This window comes from Mesoplodon mirus (assembly GCF_964341445.2).
Source record: "Mesoplodon mirus genome assembly, chromosome: 13".
In the NCBI taxonomy this organism is placed as follows: Eukaryota; Metazoa; Chordata; class Mammalia; order Artiodactyla; family Ziphiidae; genus Mesoplodon; species Mesoplodon mirus.
The window spans coordinates 12,293,539-12,313,497 of record NC_138989.1 but is presented as its reverse complement, the minus strand read 5'-3'; the positions used below and the strand labels follow the sequence as shown (position 1 = coordinate 12,313,497).

At 51.0% G+C, this 19,959-nt stretch overlaps 1 protein-coding gene across 1 annotated transcript in view; it reads right to left on the bottom strand.

The window, feature by feature from the left end:
* Positions 1–19,959, bottom strand: part of TESC (tescalcin) — a 63,970-nt gene that overhangs the window by 7,684 nt on the left and 36,327 nt on the right. Inside the window, exons 3-4 of the mRNA XM_082641190.1 lie at positions 7,042–7,122; positions 625–764 (exon numbers count right to left, since the gene is read on the bottom strand). Coding sequence (XP_082497316.1) covers positions 625–764; positions 7,042–7,122 — 221 coding nt within the window. The remainder of the gene's footprint in view (positions 1–624; positions 765–7,041; positions 7,123–19,959) is intronic.

Here is a 19,959-nt window from a genome sequence, read left to right as displayed (position 1 = left end):
GGATGCTGGAGTCGTGGGAAAGTGCACAGGGAAGGGAGGTGTGACGCAAGCCACCCTGGGACTCTGTGCCATCCCCCACCAAGGCCGATCCCAGCTCAACTTGCTCAGAGCCCAGGGCCAGCAGAGGCTCCTCCGGGACGGACGAGCCCCACAGAGGCCGCCCCGTGAAGCTGCGTATGGTGGCCAGTCATGGGCCAGGGAAGGGAAGAAAGGAACTTTCAGGAAGCACCCGAGATCCCACCCAGCCTCAGAATCACCCTTATGCTCAGTCCTCATCCCCACCGTCAGGTTCAGGGTCACACAGCTGCTTAGTGAAGGGGCTGGATTGAACCAGGTCTGTCCAAACCAAGGGCCTTAACCTTTTCCAATCACTGACACCTCCTTCTGTTCCCAGAAGACCACCAGCTGCTGAGAAGTGTCAACAAGGAGGCTGCCACGGAGCAGCCTCGGAGGAGAGGGAGGTGCAAATGCCACTCCGTGTGTGTGAAAATCGGGACCAACCTCCCCAAGGCCTGGGCTGGCGCTCCCTGACCCGACCCTCCCCACCCCCCCTTGGGGGCGCGGCCGGACTCAGGGCCACACAGGTGGCCAGGTGCGCATCGGGAGGGGCCCTGGGACACCCACATCTTAGCTTCTCTTCCCGGCAAAGCTGCACCTGCCCCTCATCCATGGTGGTGTCGATGGGCCGGAAGTAGGACATGATGGTCAGGAAGTCCTCAAAGTTGATCTCGTCAGCCAGGCCGCTGGGGCCCTTGCGCAGGTTCCTACAGGAGCAACGAGGGGGTGTCGGAAATGCATTAAGAGCAGAATCTCGTCCATCTGCTACCAACAGCCCTCGAGAACCCGGCCCTTCTGGGCACACACTTCACCTACGATGGCTGTCCCAGCCTTGGGCTCTGTTTCCCAACAACCTGCTCGTGGGGGCCCCGGGCCCCAGGGCAGTTTAGTCCAGCCCCTCCCCGGCGTTCCCCCCCAGAAATCACCGTCTGAGGGCCTCGGGGGAGACATGGGCAACTGCACAGCTGCTGGGATGGAGGGCTTCCCGGGCATGCTGCGGTGCACAGAGCTGGGCATTTAAACACAGGGAAACGAAGGCAGTAATTCACCCAGGTACGTCTCCTGACCCTTACCTTTAGATCGGGGGTCAGCGAACTGCAGCCTGGGGGCCAAATCCCACATGCTGCCTATTTTTATATAGCCCATAAACTAAGAAGAGTTTTTCTATTTTAATACGGTTGAAAAAAATGCTGGGGAGAAAAAAAGAATAGCGTCTTATGACAAGTGAAAACTCCATGAAATTCAAATTTCGGTGTCCATAAATAAAGTTTTATTGGCACACGGCCAGGCCCACTGATTTACATAGTATCCCTGGCTGCTTACAAGCTACAGAGGCAGAGTTGAGCAGCTGTGACAGAGACCATGTGGCCCGCAAAACCTAAAATATTTACTCTCTGGCCTTTTAGAGAAAGTTTGCCAATTCCTGCTATCAGCTGTTTAAAACTCGAGCACAATGATCAGTTGCAGGCAGCTCTGAGTAACGTTTCCTACCAAAGTGCAAAACCCCCCAATGGGCTTCCCTGGTGGTGCAGTGGTTGAGAGTCCGCCTGCCAATGCAGGGGACACAGGTTCGTGCCCCGGTCCAGGAAGATCCCACATGCCGCGGAGCGGCTGGGCCCGTGAGCCATGGCCGCTGAGCCTGCGTGTCCGGAGCCTGTGCTCCGCAACGGGAGAGGCCACAACAGTGAAAGGCCCGCGTACAAGGGAAAAAAAAAAAAAAAAAAAAAACCTCGCCAATGACTGCAGGTTTTCTAATTAGATCATGGCACAGAGTCCCAGGGTGGCCTGCGTCACACCTCCCTTGCCTGTGCACTTTCCCACCATTCCAACATCCCTATGGATGTGCTTTTCTGCAGGGGCAAGAAAAGGGCTCGTGTTCCAGGCGGGGCTCAGGGAGTGAACCCAAGGCTGGGTCTCCCCTGTGCCTAGCACACGGCAGGTACTCAGCAAATGCGTGAGTGCACTGAAAAGCCACTGGGTGAGGGTCCTGGCAGAGAAGAAGAGTTGAGAAAACAGCTTGGAGAGGACTCCAACCAAACACGGGCTCCTGACCCACTGCTGCCAAGCCCTCATCACTAACCGACTTCCGCTGGTGCAGGTGGCCATCGGGCTGACGGGCTGAGGGTCCCTCTGCCCTCACTGTGCATCCTTGCAAAGAGACAGTTCTCAGCTGGCCCGGGATAACGAACAGTCAAGGGCTAGTGCTTGTCAAATGCATGTGGGTCCCACGTGCGGTTAGGACCGTATCTCGGTTTAGAGGAATACATTCGAGGTTCTCTCTAGGGGCCCATCTACTTCTTTTCAAATACTGCCCCTGAAGTGTGCACCACACTTCACAGTTTAGAGATCTCGCTATTCCCAATCTTCCATTCCAGGACATTTTCCAGAAAGAGGTGGCTCCCAAGCCTGGAACAGGGAAGGTGGATCATGAAACAACAAATCTGAGAGGTAAGGCGAGATCTTCTCCTGGACTCAGGAAGCCTAATCTTTGAATGTTTTTTCTTAATCTTCCCGGAAATCTTCTATCTTACAAAGTTTTTCCACTGCTCCTCCAGGCAGATTTTTAATCATCTCAGAGTTCTTGCTGTCAGGGGCACAGTCCAAATTTACCGGGTGTAAAAATAGCCCCAGGATTTATCGGGCTCCTCGGAGGTACTTTTCGCTGTGTTTGGGTTGCACGTCCTTCTCAAGGGGTTCAGGCTGCAGCGAGAGGGATGACAATGAGCTCGGGGGACACGTGATAAACCCCCGGGCAGGGTGGCCACAAACGGGTCCTTCTCAGGGAAGGTCGAGACCCGGCTGCTTCAGCATCAGGACCTGATTCAGGGGCTAGGCCTCCCTTCTCCTCCGAGTGTCCCCGGGAGGTCCACATGGGCCAGCATCATGGTCTCTAAAGGCGACCACAACGCAGAGACCGAGGAAACCCAGACGCAGCCCCTAGAGCCAGACCCACGTGCGCTCCAGTCCACTTCCACAGCGGAGCACCCAAGAACTGGGTCGGGTGACAGAAGAAGAGGGGCTCCATCCAAACCTGCAGCCCAGCACGAGAGCATTCCTTCTGCGAGGATGCCTGATTCAGAGCAGTCTTTGCGCTTCCTTAACTCTCCGATGACCTTGTAGGGATCAGAGCCCTTGGAGGTGGGGACAGACCCAGCTCAAACTGCCCTCCAAGACCAGCTTCTTGGTTCGAAACGTCTTAGGAAGCAAGGTGGACGCTGGTATCTCTTGAAAGGAAAATCCCGTCGCCAGCCCCTCCTCGAGTCCTCCCCCACCTCCTCGCTGGAACTTACAGGACGAGATGTGAAGCATGCACAGGCGCCGAGAGGCTCTGGGTCCAAGCTAGGGAAGCCTTTCCTTAATCCTCCCCTATTTGGTGACTTCTGGGCGGCCCACCGACTCACCCGGGGCCTCCCTTTCTCCACACCATGTCTCTAGGCAGCCGCCCCAGGCTGAGGCCCCAGGACCCACAGGGGAGGCTCTCGCCATCCCCTACTGGCCACTGCCCTCCCTCTCCTGCTGTCACGCGTCATCTTCCGATAGCAATTCCCGAGAGCAGGTGCCTCGTGAGCTGCCCACACTGCAGACCTGCAGACCTGGGACTCCCTTGACTCCGTCCCCAGCATATCCAGTCCATCTCCAGTTTCACTCCTCTGATCTCTCTGGGATCCCTCCTCGTCTCTCCTGGGACAGTCTGGTCCAGCCTCCTCCATCTCAGTGGGCACACCACATGCAGACAGAATGAGCTTCGCAAAAAGCAACAGACTCTGTCGCTCCCCGGCTCGATGCCCTCTGGGAAGCTCCTCCAGCTCTTGGGGTGACCCCCAAGCCCCCAACCTGGTCTCCCAGGCCCAGGAGGTTTGGTCCCAGCTGCCCAGCTCTCACCACCCCTTCCCACCACACTCCCCTCCCCAGGGGCCCAAAAGCTTGTTTCAATGTCCACCTTCTGGGCACTCAACGTTCCCTGATCGACTAAGGCCCCTTCCTCCATCCATTAGGTGCCACTGCACCTGCGCTGCCCTTAAGAGCTCTGTCCTAACCTCAGATGCTCCAAGTACAGTAGGGGGTCTCTCCTGCCTCTGACTATGGACTGTGGACTCAGGGCATGCCTTCTTGTCCTCTGGCCCCTGCCCACGCACTGTCCCCTCAGCAGAGGCAGCGCTCATGGACAGAAGCCCGGCAACGCCTAAATTCCACTCTGAGAGCTGAAAACGCAACTCCTGGATCTGTTCTGTTCCCACCGGGGACAGCTGAGCGCCAAGCCACCTTGGACCAGATTTGGTTTTTTGTTTGTTTTATAAATTTATTTATTTTTGGCTGCGTTGGGTCTTCATTGCTGCACACGGGCTTTCTCTAGTTGTGGCGAGGGGGGCTTGCTCTTCGTTGCGGTGCGCAGGCTTCTCACTGCGGTGGTTTCTCTTGTTGTGGTGCAGGGGTTCTAGGTGTGCGGGCTTCAGTAGTTACAGCATGCGGGCTCAGTAGTTGTGGCTTGTGGGCTCTAGAGCGCAGGCTCAGCAGTTGTGGCACACGGGCTTAGTTGCTCCGCAGCATGTGGGATCTTCCCGGACCAGGGCTCGAACCTGTGTCCCCTGCATTGGTAGGCGGATTCTTTTTTCTTTTTTGCCTGCGATACACGGGCCTCTCACTGTTATGGCCTCTCCCGTTACAGAGCACAGGCTCCGGATGCGCAGGCTCAGCAGCCATGGCTTACGGGCCCAGCTGCTCCGCGGCATGTGGGATCTTCCTGGACCAGGGCACAAACCCGCGTCCCCTGCATCAGTGGGCAGACTCTCAACCACTGCGCCACCAGGGAAGCCCAGTAGGTGGATTCATAACCACTGCGCCACCAGCGAAGTCCCCAGGTTTGTTTTAAGGAATAATTACACACAGTAAAGGGCACATATCTTACGTTTGGACCAATGTGTGCACCTGAAAAACCCACCCCCCAGTCAGGATACCAGAAGTTTCCCTTGGGCCCCTCTCCAGCCCAACCTGTCTCCTCCTGGGCTGGCGGTGAGGATGGAAGCACCAAGCCCTTGGCTCTAGGTGGGCTCCACAGGCCCGGGGGAAGCAGGGTTTGCCAGGACCTCTGGGGTGTCATCCTCTCCTCACCTTAGCACACCTAGAACTGCAGGAGACACCAGCCCCTCTAGCTCCAACCCACAGAAGGCTGGGTCCCCGGGGCCCAGCCAACCTCACACCTGGCCCAGTCTCATCCAGCCGTTTGGAAACAAGCCTCACAGACACATACATGCAGGCATGTGTATATACAGACACACGTTAGGCATCACTAGGCTCTGGTCACCCTGTACCACCTTCTTGTGACGCCTCCAACTCTAGGCCCTGACAACCGTGTCGTCTCCACGTTTGGGGGCTGCACTGCTGCTCCCCCTGCCACCTCCCCTCTCCACTAGCTGCCAGCACCCCAGTCCTGCTGTGCCTCACTGCCCACCCAGGCCTCCCTCTGGGATTCCGCAGGCAGAACCAGGATTAAAAAGGAGCTGAAGGCCCTGCCCACCCCACACCTCTGACCATGCTTGGCCTCCTGTGCTCCAGCCAGGCACCCTCTGCCACTCGCATCATTCCCTGCGCCACAGGGTCTTTGCATGTGCAGTTCTGGTCTCTCTCTGCTTTGCCTGGTTAACTCCTGGGCACTCTCTCCTCCGGTCTCACCCCACAGGTCCGGGAGGAAGGCCTCTGCATTTTCTGGGGCAGCCTGAGGACCCCATAGCCCCAACCCATGAACAGGTGAGGCCCGGAGTCTTGCTCAGGGCCCTGCAGCCCTGGCAGAAACAAAGCTGGGCGGTTCAGGCTCGTACAACTTGAAACCCGTCCGGGAGTCCCCACCCATGATATGACCTCAAGGAAGGGACATGCCTATTCCCTTCCTTTCTCTTTCTGCCAGTTCTCTCTGCTTCTCAGCGATCTCTGCAGACACAGGGTGTCAGGCCTGGGCCCCTGGTGTGTTTGTCCACAGGTTCTGGCAGCCTGGAGAGGGCGTGACCCCCTCACACCCCCACCCCTGCACCTCCCCACCAAGCCTCAGACACAGTGATCTCCATGAGGATATGTGAGTCTTTCAACTCCGATGACACTAGACATTTGGGGACGTGAGCTCTGGTGTCAGCCTCAGCTTTGGGATACTGTCCATGGTGCCTCTCTCTGCCTCAGTCTGTAAGCCAGGGTGCTGAGCATAACGACAGGTACCCTGGCTCTCTAACATACCTCATCTCAGCACAGCCTCACAGCAACCCTGAGAGGCAGGTGCTATTATTACCTCCGTTCTATATGTGAGAAAACCGAGGCAGCCTCCAAGAGGGGCCCCAGTGATCCTGCCTCCTGGTATTCATGCCCCATGTAGTCCCCTTTCCAAGTGCGAGGTGACCCAGTGACTTCTGATGAGGACAATACAGCAAAAGTCATGGCATGTTATCTGCAAGATGAAGTTACCAAAAGATGGTGTTTTCCATCTCAGGTGCCCAATCTCTCTCTCTCATTGGAACATCTTACTCTGGGGGAAGCCAGCAGCCAGGTGTGGTAGCCCTGGTGACTGGTCCATGAGATGCCTCCAGCCAACAGCCAGGAGAGTGAGCTCAGAAGCAAAGCCTCCCCACATCGAGCCTTCGGGTGAATGTAGCCCCAGCTACCCACCCTGAGCCTGAGGACCCAGATCCCTGACTCTCAAAAATGGTTAGCCAATAAATATATATTGTTTCAAACTGCTAAGTTTGGGGGTCATTTGTTACACAGCATAGCTAACTAATACAGAGGCCTAGAGAGATTGAGTGAGCTGTCCCAAGTCACCCAGCCATGAACCCAGGACTGCCAGACCCTGGACCTGTGCTTGAGGCTCCTACCTGACAAAGCCCCCGCTTCTCTGCGTCAGCTTAAGGGGCTGTTCCGAGCACACGAGTCATGCAAGAAGTTACAAGGGCAAATGCTCCCCCAAAGTCACCCACCATCGGCAGCTCCAGGAGGAAGGCCCACCTGTTGTCGAAGAAGGCACGGACGATTTTGGATCTGATCGGGTTGAGCTCCAGGTCAGGGATGTTGTTGAAGTTCTCCTTGCTGGGTACCAAGGAGGGGGCGCACCGGGGAAAGAGTGAGAAAAGAAAGCAGACGTCAGAGAGCATGTTCATCACTTCTCAAGCTGTGTTTTTTTTGTTTTTTTTTTTGTTTTTTTGTTTTTGTGGTATGTGGGCCTCTCACTGTTGTGGCCTCTCCCGATGCGGAGCACAGGTTCCGGACGCGCAGGCTCAGCGGCCATGGCTCACGGGCCCAGCCGCTCCGCAGCATGTGGGATCTTCCCGGACCGGGGCACGAACCCGTGTCTCCTGCATCGGCAGGCGGACTCTCAACCACTGCGCCACCAGGGAAGCCCTCAAAGCTGTGTTTTTTTATCCTAAGCAGACTCCACGAGAACAGTCCAGAATGAGAGAGGACTGGAATATGCTGCACTGGTCTGTCTCCTCCTCTGACCTCTGGACTGGCAGGACCACAGAGGGTCTGGAGGCTCAGAGATGCCCCTGTGAATCTGATAAACGTCCTAGACATCCACCCCCAGGAAGATGCAGCGACACAAGATCTGCACCGCATTCCGAGGGGTCAGAGAACCCAGGTAGGGAAACCCTCAGTTGGCCCTTCTGGTATCAGAGAAGCAGGATGCTGGCTTGGAGCTTTGGAAGACAGTGTGGCAGGTCCTCAACAAGTGAGAAACATGGAGTTACCATGTGACCCAGGGATTCCACTCCTAGGTATATACCTGGGTATGGCCCTAGAGAAATGAAAACACTCATCCACATAAAAATTTGCCCATGAATATTCATAGAAGCATTCTTCCTAACAGCCATAAAGTAGAAACACCCCAAATGTCTACCGACAGATAACTGGATAAATATGGTCTATCCATATAAGAGAATATTATTCAGCCATAGAAAGGAATGAAATACAGATACAGACTACAACATGGACGGACCTTAAAGACACAGTGCTAAGTGAAAGAAGCCAGACACAAAAGACCACATAGTGTATGATTTCATTCATATGAAATGTTCAGAATAAATCAATCCATAGAGACAGAAAGTAGCTTAGTGATTGCCAGGGACTGGGGGATTGGGAGTCATGGGGAATGGGAATGGTGTCTAAAGGTATGGGGATTCTTTTGGGGATGATGAAAACGTTGTAAAATTGACTGTAGTGATGGATGCACAACTCTGTAAACACACTAAAAGCCATTGCATTGCACATCTTAGTGGGTGAATTGTAGGATATGTGAACTGTATTTCAGTAAAGCTGTTTAAAAAAAGAGAGAGAGAGGGGGACCTTCCTGACGGTCCAGTGGTTAAGACTCCACGCTTCCACTGCAGGGGGCGTGGGTTCCATCCCTGGTCTCCCTGCTCGGGGAACAAGATCCTGCATGCCAAACAGTAGCACAGCCAAAAAAAAAAAAAGGAGAGAGGGAGGAGAGATGCTTGCAGGAGAGGGTGAATTTCAAACACAGCCACTCTGTTGCTGGGCACAGGTGTTGCTGGGTCCTAGATAGAGGCTGTGGGTTTGCAGGCGTGGAGGCAGGTAAGTCCCTCACCTACCTGACCTTCCCACATAAGGCCATCCTTTGTTCTCAGAATCTGCTTCCAGCTCCCTGAACTTCAAAGGGCAGTGGCCTTGGAAGGGACCCAGGGCACAGGCTGGTAATTCCGGGGAACAAGGGGGCACGCCCAGTGAGGAGAGGAGGAAGGATATTAGCCACTTAAAACGAGGATGTCCAGGGGCCCTCAGATTCAGAACTCGAAACTAGAACCAACCCACGCTGGGAAGGAGGAAGGGCCACGTACACGGAGAATTCAGCACCGTCAGAGCTGTGAGGTTCTGTAATCACACAGCTGACCCCTGTCCTGCTCCCACCTTACAGATGGGGAAGCTGAGGCTCAGGGAGGAGAAGCAGGACCTGCCTGGGGCCCGGACGCCTCCGTGTTCTCTCCACCTCTGTGTGTTTCCGCCTCTCCCCATCTCCCAGTGCTCCCAGCTTGGTTTGCTTGCAGCACTTGGCCAACCAAACTCAGGAGCCGGCATCAGTGGACGCCAACATTTTAGATTCCTGAGGGCCCAGTTCTAAAGGGGGCGACACAGAGCAGCTGGCCTGCAGCAATGGAATACTTATTTGGCCATAAAAAAGGAATGCAGTACTGACCCATGCTCCAACACAGATGAACCTCAAAAGCATGGACCTTATTTCACCACTTAGCAGTGAAAGAAGACACACAAAAGGCCACACAGTGTATGATTCCATTTACATGAAATGTCCAGAATGAGCAAATCCATAGAGACAGAAAGCAGACTGGTGCCAGGGGCCGGGGGATAGTTAATGGCTCGTAGGCACAGGGTTTCTTTTGGGGGTGATGAAAATATTCTAAAATTGACTGTAGACTTCAAGTGGGAGAATTGTGTCGCATGTGAATTATATCTCAATGAGGCTGTTTTAAAATATCCCTAAACTATTTTTGAAAAGCAAAAAGCAAAGAACCACTGCACAATGGCTCCATCGATATGAAGAACAAAAAGTGAGGTGCTAACCTGTGCAGGTTCACGGTCAGCTATCTCCGGGAATGGTGACTAGGAGGGAGCATGAGGGGGCTCTTGGGGCTGAGGACGTTCTGCTCTTGCTCTGGGTTTGGGGTCACGGGTGCGTTCAGTCTGTGAAGGATCATCTCACTGCCCCCATCACTTTTCCCCACGCACAGGACAGTCGCCCCACACTGGCACAGGCCCCCACCCTCCCCTTCTGCCTCGTGAGTGGGAAGCAGCCACAGGAGGAAACAGAAAACCCGAGCCCCCAGGATGGGAACAGGTCAAGTCAAAGGGCCACGTGGAGCTTGAGAGGGGATTTGGGGAGAAGGGAAAGGAAGCGAGCAGCTGCTAGTTGGCAGGAGACCCCCAAGCCCTCTCTGGCTTTCACTGGCCAGGGGTCTTGGCTACTGCTAACTCTTCCTCAGCCTTAGTCTCCTCATCTGTGAAGTGGGCACAGCCCCTGGAGTCAGACTTGGGTTCTACGAGCTCTGCTACCTGGGACAAGTGACTTAGCCTCTCTGAGCCTCCGTTTGCTCCCCTACACACAGGAGCCTCAGGAGGCTGTCGCTCTCAGCACGGTGCCTGGCGGAGAGCAAGGGGTCCATGGATGGAGGCCTTCAGGCATCCGAGAGCATGGGGACAGGACGCTCATCTCCACAGCACCACCACCTCAAGGCCTTGCACAGCTGAGGGCTGCACAGGGGCTCAAAACGCGGCGTGTGGACCGAACAGCTGAGCAGAAGGGACGGCGGGGGTGGGCAGGGTACCTGGCCCCCAGGGTCTGCTCCGTCCCCAGGCATCCACGCCCTTTGGGGCCCCCAGGAGTCCTCAGTCTGCAGATCCTTGGAGAGCATCGCAACCCCGCTCTGCCTTGCCGAGTCCTGGAAGGGGCTCTCAGAGGAGCTTTGTCCCAGGGCTGCTGGAAGGACCACATCTGGGGACACGCCTGGGAAGTAGATCTGGTTAATTCCCCAGGAGGGAACAGCGGCCGAAAACGGGGCAGCTGCAGGTTCTAGGGGGACTGGGAGACACCCAGTCCCCATGCTTGTGAAGGTGGCGAGAAGGGGCCCCCTGGCACCATGACATCCTACAAAGGCCCAGGGGGGCCCTGACTGACTTGGGAGGGAGAGCAGACAGCAAGGTCCCAGGAGGAGTATAGCGGCAGATGGACCTCGAAGAGCCTGACTGTGTGTCTGGAGGAGAAACTTATCAACAAAGAAGAGGTCTGACCTCCCACTGACAGAGGTGAGGCAGGTGACAGGAATCGAACTGGGGACACAGTGTCTTTGGGTCCTGGCCACACAGCCCCTGGCAGGTCTGTGCAGGTGTCTTTGAAGCCCAGCTGCCTTTCTCCATAAGCTAGAACCACACTGTCCCTGCCCACGGGTACCTTACTGACTCTCCAAGCCTCAGTTTCTTCATCTGTGAACTGCGTACAGACCAAGCACCACCCCCCAATGTTAAAGGGGAAGTGAAGTCAAGTACACCTGGGGGCTGGTCCAGGCTCCACTCCTGACCAGGCATGTGGTCCTGGGTGAGCCACTGCACGTCCCAGAGCCTTGATTTCTCATCTGTAAAATGGGGATTGTGGGAATATGCCAGCAGGATCATGGGGTTAATGAAATGATTAAATGAGGTAAACACAGGTAAGGTGCTTAGCATAATGCCTGACATTCAGTGAGACTGTCATTTTAAAATGATGATGGTGATAATTAGAACAGCAGCAGCAGCTAACCTTCTATGTACTCCCAAGGTGTCAGGTACTGTTCTGAGAGCTCTACATTATTATCCTACAAGGTAAGAACATATTTCCACCTTACAGATGAGGAAACCGAGGCAGAGAGGTGAAGAAATGTCTTACTACTAGGAACAATACCCCTGACTTAGGTGGCACATGGAAGCTCTAGCCCAGGAGCAGCTTCTCCTAAGGGGCGTGGGGAGGGGGACCGGGACTTTCCTGGCAGGATCTTTTGTGCAAAGGCATGTGGATGGGAGAACCACCTGGTGCCAAGTAGGGAATTCTTTGGAATTCCCTGGCCGTCCAGTGGTTAGGACTCAGTGCTTTCCCTGTCATGGCCCCGGTTCAATCCCTGGTTGAGGAACTAAGATCCTGCAAGTCACGTGGTGCAGCGCCCCCCAACCAAAAAAAAAAAAAAAAGAAGCAGGGAGAGAGGGCAGACAGCAGAAGCAAGAAGAACTACAATCCTGCAGCCTGTGGAACAAAAACCATATTCACAGGAAGATGGACAAGATGGAAAGGCAGAGGGCTACATACCAGATGAAGGAACAAGATAAAACCCCAGAAAAACAAGTAAATGAAGTGGAGATAGGCAACCTTCCAGAAAAAGAATTCAGAATAATGATAGTGAAGATGATCCAGGACCTCAGAAAAAGAATGCAGGCAAAGATCGAGAAGATGCAAGATATGCTTAAAAAAGACCTAGAAGAATTGAAGAAAAAACAAACAGAGATGAACAATACAATAACTAAAATGAAAACTACACTAGAAGGGATCAATAGCAAAATAACTGAGGCAGAAGAACGGATAAGTGACCTGGAAGAGAGAATGGTGGAATTCACTGCTGCGGAACAGAATAAAGAAAAAAGAATGAAAAGAAATGAAGACAGCCTAAGAGACCTCTGGGACAACATTAAATGCAACAACATTTGCATTACAGGGGTCCCAGAAGGAGAAGAGAGAAAGGACCCAAGAAAATATTTGAAGAGATTACAGTTGAAAACTTCCCTAACATGGGAAAGGAAATAGACACCCAAGTCCAGGAAGTGCAGAGAGTCCCATACAGGATAAACCCAAGGAGAAACACGCTGAGACATACAGTAATCAAATTTGCAAATATTAAAGACAAAGAAAAATTATTGAAAGCAGCAAGGGAAAAATGACAAATAACATACAAGGGAACTCCCATAAGGTTAACAGCTGATTTCTCAGCAGAAACTCTACAAGCCAGAAGGGAGTGGCATGATATACTTAAAGTGATGAAAGGGAAGAACCTACAACCAAGATTACTCTACCCGGCAAGGATTTCATTCAGATTCGATGGAAAAATCAAAATCTTTACAGACAAGCAAAAGCTAAGAGAATTCAGCACCACCAAACCAGCTCTACAACAAATGCTAAAGGAACTTCTCTAAGTGGGAAACACAAGAGAAGAACCTACAAAAACAAACCCAAAACAATTAAGAAAATGGTCACAGGAACATACATATCAATAATTACCTTAAACGTGAATGGATTAAATGCTCCAACCAAAATACACTGAAGGCTCGCTGAATGGATACAAAAACAAGACCCGTATATATGCTGTCTACAAGAGACCCACTTCAGACCTAGGGACACATACAGACTGAAAGTGAGGGGATGGAAAAAGATATTCCATGCAAATGGAAATCAAAAGAAAGCTGGAGTAGCAATTCTCATATCAGACAAAATAGCCTTTAAAATAAAGACTATTGCAAGACACACAGAAGAACACTACATAATGATCAAGGGATCAACCCAAGAAGAAGATATAACAATTATAAATATATACACACCCAACATAGGAGCACCTCAATACATAAGGCAACTGCTAACAGCTATAAAAGAGGAAATCGACAGTAACACAGTAATAGTGGGGGACTTTAACACCTCACTTACACCAATGGACAGATCATGCAAACAGAAAATTAATAAGGAAACACAAGCTTTAAATGACACAACAGACCAGATAGATTTAATTGGTATTTATAGGAGATTCCATCCAAAAACAGCAGATTACACTTTCTTCTCAAGTGCACATGGAACATTCTCCAGGATAGATCACATCTTGGGTCATAAATCAAGCCTCAGTAAATTTAAGAAAATTGAAATCATATCAAGCATCTTTTCTGACCACAACACTATGAGATTAGAAATCAATTACAGGGAAAAAAATGTACAAAACACAAACACATGGAGGCGAAATAATACGTTACTAAATAACCAAGAGATCACTGAAGAAATCAAAGAGAAAATCAAAAAATACCTAGAGACAAATGACAATGAAAACGCGATGATCCAAAACCTATGGGATGTAGCAAAAGCAGTTCTAAGAGGGCAGTTTATAACTATACAAGCCTACCTCAAGAAACAAGAAAAATCTCAAATAAACAATCTAACCTTACACCTAAAGGAACTAGGGAAAGAAGAACAAACAAAACCCAAAGTTAGCAGAAGGAAAGAAATCATAAAGATCAGAGCAGAAATAAATGAAATAGAAACAAAGAAAACAATAGCAAAGATCAATAAAACTAAAAGCTGGTTCTTTGAGAAGATAAACAAAATTGATAAACCATTAGCCAGACTCATCACGAAAAAGAGGGAGGGGACTCAAATCAATAAAATTAGAAATGAAAATGGAGAAGTTACAACAGACACCACAGAAATACAAAGCATCCTGATAGACTACTACAAGCAACTCTATGCCAATAAAATGGACAACCTGGAAGAAATGGACAAATTCTTAGAAAGGGATAACCTTCCAAGACAGAGCCAGGAAGAAATAGAAAATGTGAACAGACCAGTCACAAGTAATGAAATTGAAACTGTGATTAAACATCTTGCAACAAACAAAAGTCCAGGACCAGATGGCTTCATAGGTGAATTCTATCAAACATTTAGAGAAGAGATTACACCCATCCTTCTCAAACTCTTCCAAAAAATTGCAGAGGAAGGAACACGCCCAAACTCATTCTACGAGGCCACCATCACCTTAACACAAAAACCAGACAGATACTACAAAAAAAGAAAATTACAGACCAACATCACTGATGAATATAGATGCAAAAATCCTCAACAAAATCCTAGCAAACAGAATCCAACAATACATTAAAAGGATCATACACCATGATCAAGTGGGATTTATCACAGGAATGCAAGGATTCTTCAATATATGCAAATCAATCAATGTGATGCACCATATTAACAAACTGAAGAAGAAAAACCATATGATCATCTCAATAGATGCAGAAAAAGCTTTTGACAAAATTCAACACCCATTTATGACAAAAACTCTCCAGAAAGTGGGCATAGAGGGAACCTAACCTCAACATAATAAAGGCCATATATGACAAACCCACAGCAAACATCCTTCTCAATGGTGAAAAACTGAAAGCATTTCCTCTAAGATCAGGAACAAGACAAGGATGTCCACTCTCACCACTATTACTCAACATAGTTTTGTAAGTCCTAGCCACGGCAATCAGAGAAGAAAAAGAAATAAAACGAATACAAATGGGAAAACAGGAAGTAAAACTGTCACTGTTTGCAGATGACATGATACTATACATAGAGAATCCTAAAGATGCCACCAGAAAACTAGAAGAGCTAATCAATGAATTTGGTAAAGTTGCCAGATACAAAATTAATGCACAGAAAATTTGCCAGATACAAAATTAATGCACAGAAATCTCTTGCATTCTTATACACTAATGATGAAAAATCTGAAAGAGAAATTAAGGAAACACTCCCATTTACCACTGCAACAAAAAGAATAAAAGACCTAGGAATAAACCCACCTAAGGAGGTAAAAGCCTGTTCTCAGAAAACTATAAGACACTGATGAAAGAAATCAAAGATGACACAAGCAGATGGAGAGATGTACCATGTTCTTGGATTGGAAGAATCAATATTGTGAAAATGACTATACTACCCAAAGCAATCTACAGATTCAATGCAATCCCTATCAAATTACCAATGGCAGTTTTTACAGAACTAGAACAAAAAATCTTAAAATTTGTATGGAGACACAAAAGACCCCAAAAAGCCAAAGCAGTCTTGAGGGAAAAAAACGGAGCTGGAGGAATCAGACTCCCTGACTTTAAACTATACTACAAAGCTACAGTAATCAAGACAATATGGTCCTGGCACAAAAACAGAAATATAGATCAATGGAACAAGATAGAAAGCCCAGAGATAAACCCATGAACCTATGGTCAACTAATCTATGACAAAGGAGGCAAGGATATACAACGGAGAAAAGACCGTCTCTTCAAAAAGTGGTGCTGGGGAAACTGAACAGCTACATGTAAAAGAATGAAATTAGAACACTCCCTAACACCATACACAAAAATAAACTCAAAATGGATTAAAGACCTAGAAATAGGACAGGACACTATAAAACTCTTAGAAGAAAACATAGGAAAAACACTCCAACATAAATCACAGCAAGATCTTTTCTGACCCACCTCCTAGAGCAATGGAAATAAAAACAAAAGTAAACAAATGGGACCTAATGAAACTTAAAAGCTTTTGTACAGCAAAGGAAACCATAAACAAGATGAAAAGACAACCCTCAGAATGGGAGAAAATATTTGCAAACAATTCAACGGACAAAGGATTAATCTCCAAAATATATAAACAGCTCATGCAGCTCAATATTAAAAAAAGAAACATCCCAATCAAAAAATGGTCAGAAGACCTAAATAGACATTTCTCCAAAGAAGACACACATATGGCCGAGAAGCACATGAAAAGCTGCTCAACATCACTAGTTATTAGAGAAATGCAAATCAAAACTACACTGAGGTATCACCTCACACCAGTCAGAATGGGCATCATCAGAAAATCTACAAACAACAAATGCTGGAGAGGGTGTGGAGAAAAGGGAACCCTCTTGCACTGCTGGTGGGAATGTAAATTGATACAGCCACTGTGGAGAACAGTATGGAGGTTCTTTAAAAAACTAAAAATAGAACTACCATATGATGCAGCAATCCCACTACTGGGCATATACCCCGAGAAAACCATAATTCAAAAAGACACATGCACCCCAATGTTCATTGCAGCACTATTTACAATAACCGGGTCATGGAAGCAACCTAAATGCCCATTGACAGATGAATGGATAAAGAAGATGTGATACATATATACAATGGAATACTACTCAGCCATAAAAAGGAACGAAATTGAGTCATTTGTAGAGACGTGGATGGATCTAGAGACTGTCATACAGAGTGAAGTAAGTCAGAAAGAGAAAAACAAATATCGTATATTAACGCATATATGTGGAACCTAGAAAATGGTACAGATGAACCGGTTTGCAGGGCAGAAATTGAGACACAGATGTAGAGAACAAACGTATGGACACCAAGGGGGGAAAGCAGCAGGGGGGTGGGGATGGTGGTGTGATGAATTGGGCAATTGGAATTGACATGTATACACTGATGTGTATAAAATGGATAACTAATAAGAACCTGCTGTATAAAACAATAAATAAAAGAATAAAAAAAGAAAGCAGGGAACTCTTGGCGCTTCTCAAACATGAACTTGCACACGAATCCTGGGGATCGTGGTAAAATGCAGGTTCTGATTCAACAGTCCTGTAAAGGCCAGTTTCACTCTCATTTTCCTTCTTTCCCTCCCGCCCCCAGGTGCCCATGGGGCTGGTGGAACCAGCTCAGCCAAAGGCCTCCCTGCCACCCGTGGGAACAGCTCTGCTTCACCCTGAGCCCAGGGCTGGGACCGGAGCTAACACACGGTGGCCAGTGGTCCAGCGATGCTGCCCCAGTGACCAGTGGGGAGGGGTCTACCCATGAGGGGTCAGGGGCACACAGCTTCTGTGGGTTCACAACTTTCCCCCTCGAGTCCCCCTCGTGTTTCCTGTGCCAGGCTGAGTACTCTGTGAGCTCAGCCATGTTTAATCACCCTCACATCCCAATGATGGGTGACGCCAACGAACCCCATTTTACAGGCAAGAAAATGAGGCCCAGAGAGGTGAAGTGACTAAGCCATCGTCACACAGCTAGTAGAAGAGCTTTGAATCCGGCTCTCACCACCCCATGCACTTCCTCACACTTGCTATTTCCTTCGAGTTGTGGTTTTTAATTTAAAGAGAGAGAATGAGAGAGATCTTCATGGGGCATCTGATCCCACCCAGCCCCGAGAGGCCCCATCCGGGACCCAGAAAGAGGGCAAGAGAAGTGTCCAGCCCACAAAGGAAGGAAAGACTAAAACACCACGAAGGAGGGTGGGCCGGGCACTTCCTCCTGCCTTGTGCTGTGGGTTGGTTTCCGGCGGCTTTGAGGCTCAGCTCAACTGCAAAGTTCTCTCTGCAAGTTTGGGGAGGATTCTCAGCCTGGAGCCCCGGCCTCCCTGCTCTCTGCTGGTCCAGGGCTTCACACATCAAGAAAAGCCACGGGGCTCTCTCCTCTGCGGGCCGCATGCCCTACCCTCCCGGACCCCCTCTCCCTGCACTTAGTGTTGAGCTTGTGATGGTTAAACAGCGGGGCAACTGGGGGCCCACAGGGGCTCATGAAGGAAGGAGCACGTCTCATCTAGCCCGTGTCTTGCCAGGCGGTGCCGAGCCGCTCAAAGTGCAGTGCCTGGACCAGCAGCGGCAGCAGCAGCACCAGGGAGCTTGTGAGAAATGGAGGGTCTCGGCTGGGCCCAACCAGCTGGCTCAGAACCTGCATTTTACCTCGATCCCCAGGATCTGTACGCAAGTTTGTGTTTGAGAAGCTCTGAGAATTCCCTACTTGCACCAGGCGGTTCTCCCATCCACATGCCTTTGCACAACAGATTCCGGCAGGAAAGCCCGGGTCCCCCCGCCCCCGGACAAGTGCCTCTTCCAAAAGCTGACGCAGCATCAGCGACGTGATTCCTCCCCGCACGCGCTTCCCGCCCCGCCCCCACTGCTGCTCCATGCCCGGCCCGGCCGCACCCCAATACCGGTCATGTACTCATTACAGGGGGAGCGACAGGTACTGCAGCACCTTCCAGGTGGCAGACCCTGTTCTGCGTGCTGGCTTCAGCAGCGACGGGACAGACATGAGCCCTCCTGGGGTTCCAGTGGGGGAAACGATAGAGAAAACGGAGGGACTTCCCCGGCGGTCCAGGGGTTAAGACTCTGCCTTCCGGTGCAGGAGGCGTGGGTTCGGTCCCTGGTTGGGGAACTCAGATCCCACATGCCGTGGGGTGCGGCCAAAAACTTAAAAAAGAAAATGACACTTAAGTATCAAAGTCACACTGGCTAAAGAAGGAAAACAACAAACTTAAAAAAAAAAAAAAGAAAAAAAAAGAAAAGAGGGCTTCCCTGGTGGCGCAGTGGTTGAGAGTCCGCCTGCCGATGCAGGGGACACGGGTTCGTGCCCCGGTCCGGGAGGATCCCGCGTGCCGCGGAGCGGCTGGGCCCGTGAGCCATGGCCGCTGAGCCTGCGCGTCCGGAGCCTGTGCTCCGCAACGGGAGAGGCCACAACAGTGAGAGGCCCGCGTACCGCAAAAAAAAAAAAAAAAAAGGAAAACGGAGCATCCCAGGCAGTGAGAAGCGCTTCGCAGACACATCGAGCACATTGGGGATGGATGAGACCGCAGGCAGCTGGTGCAAGTCTCCGTGGGCTGGTCCGGGAAAGGCCTCACGGTGAAGGTGACACGTGAGCACAGACCCGCAGGAGGCGAGGGCTCAACCCCAGGGGACACCTGGCAACGTCTGGAGACATTTCTGGCTGTTGCACTGGGAAAAGGCGCTACAGGCAGCCAGGGATGCGGCTCAACATCCTACAACATACATGACAGGCCCCCTCCCAACAAGAATGATCCAGCTCCAAGCGCCAGTGGAAAGCCTATTCTGGGGAAAAGCATTTTAGAAAGAAGGAACGGTGCGTGCTAGAGCCCTGAGGCAGGAACAGTAAGAACGTCCACGCGGCTGGAACAGAAGGAGTAAAAGGCAGATGGTCAGGAGATCGGAGGGGTGGCGGGCACAGGGATCTGCAGGACACGCACGGACCAGGCGGCTCTGACTTCATTCTCCTCGGTGAGATGGAACAGTCTTAGCAGAGAAGTGCCTTTCGGAGCCTCCCCCCACCATGCATCACGGTGGGTCTATACGAGGGCGGGGCAGGGAGAACAGGAGCAGGAGGTCTTGGGGGGTGTGGCTGCTACGATAACCCAGGTGAGAGCTGATGGCAGCCTGGATGGGAGGTCCGGGGTGGGGGGGCGACGGGGGGCTTTGCCCTCGGACGCGTTAAGCGTGAGATGCCTTTGGGACATCCAGGGGACGGGCAGGGGCTAGGTGAGTCTGGAGTTCAAAGGAGATGGCCCGGCCGGAGATACAAAGTAGACAGTTAATATCCAGGTGGTATTCTGAGCCAGCACTGAGTCTTTTATTTCGGGTCCTTCCTACGGCCAAGGCGGGCCTCCGTGATCTGCTCCCAACTCTCCCGTCCTCTCTTCACTCGGGCTGACGGAGCTCGGTCCCACCTCCGCCCTGAGCATCCTTCCCTCTTCCCTCCACACACTGGCCCCTTCTCTCCATCCTGCTCTCAGCCTCAGGGCGGCCACCTCAGAGGGGACTTCACGACCAC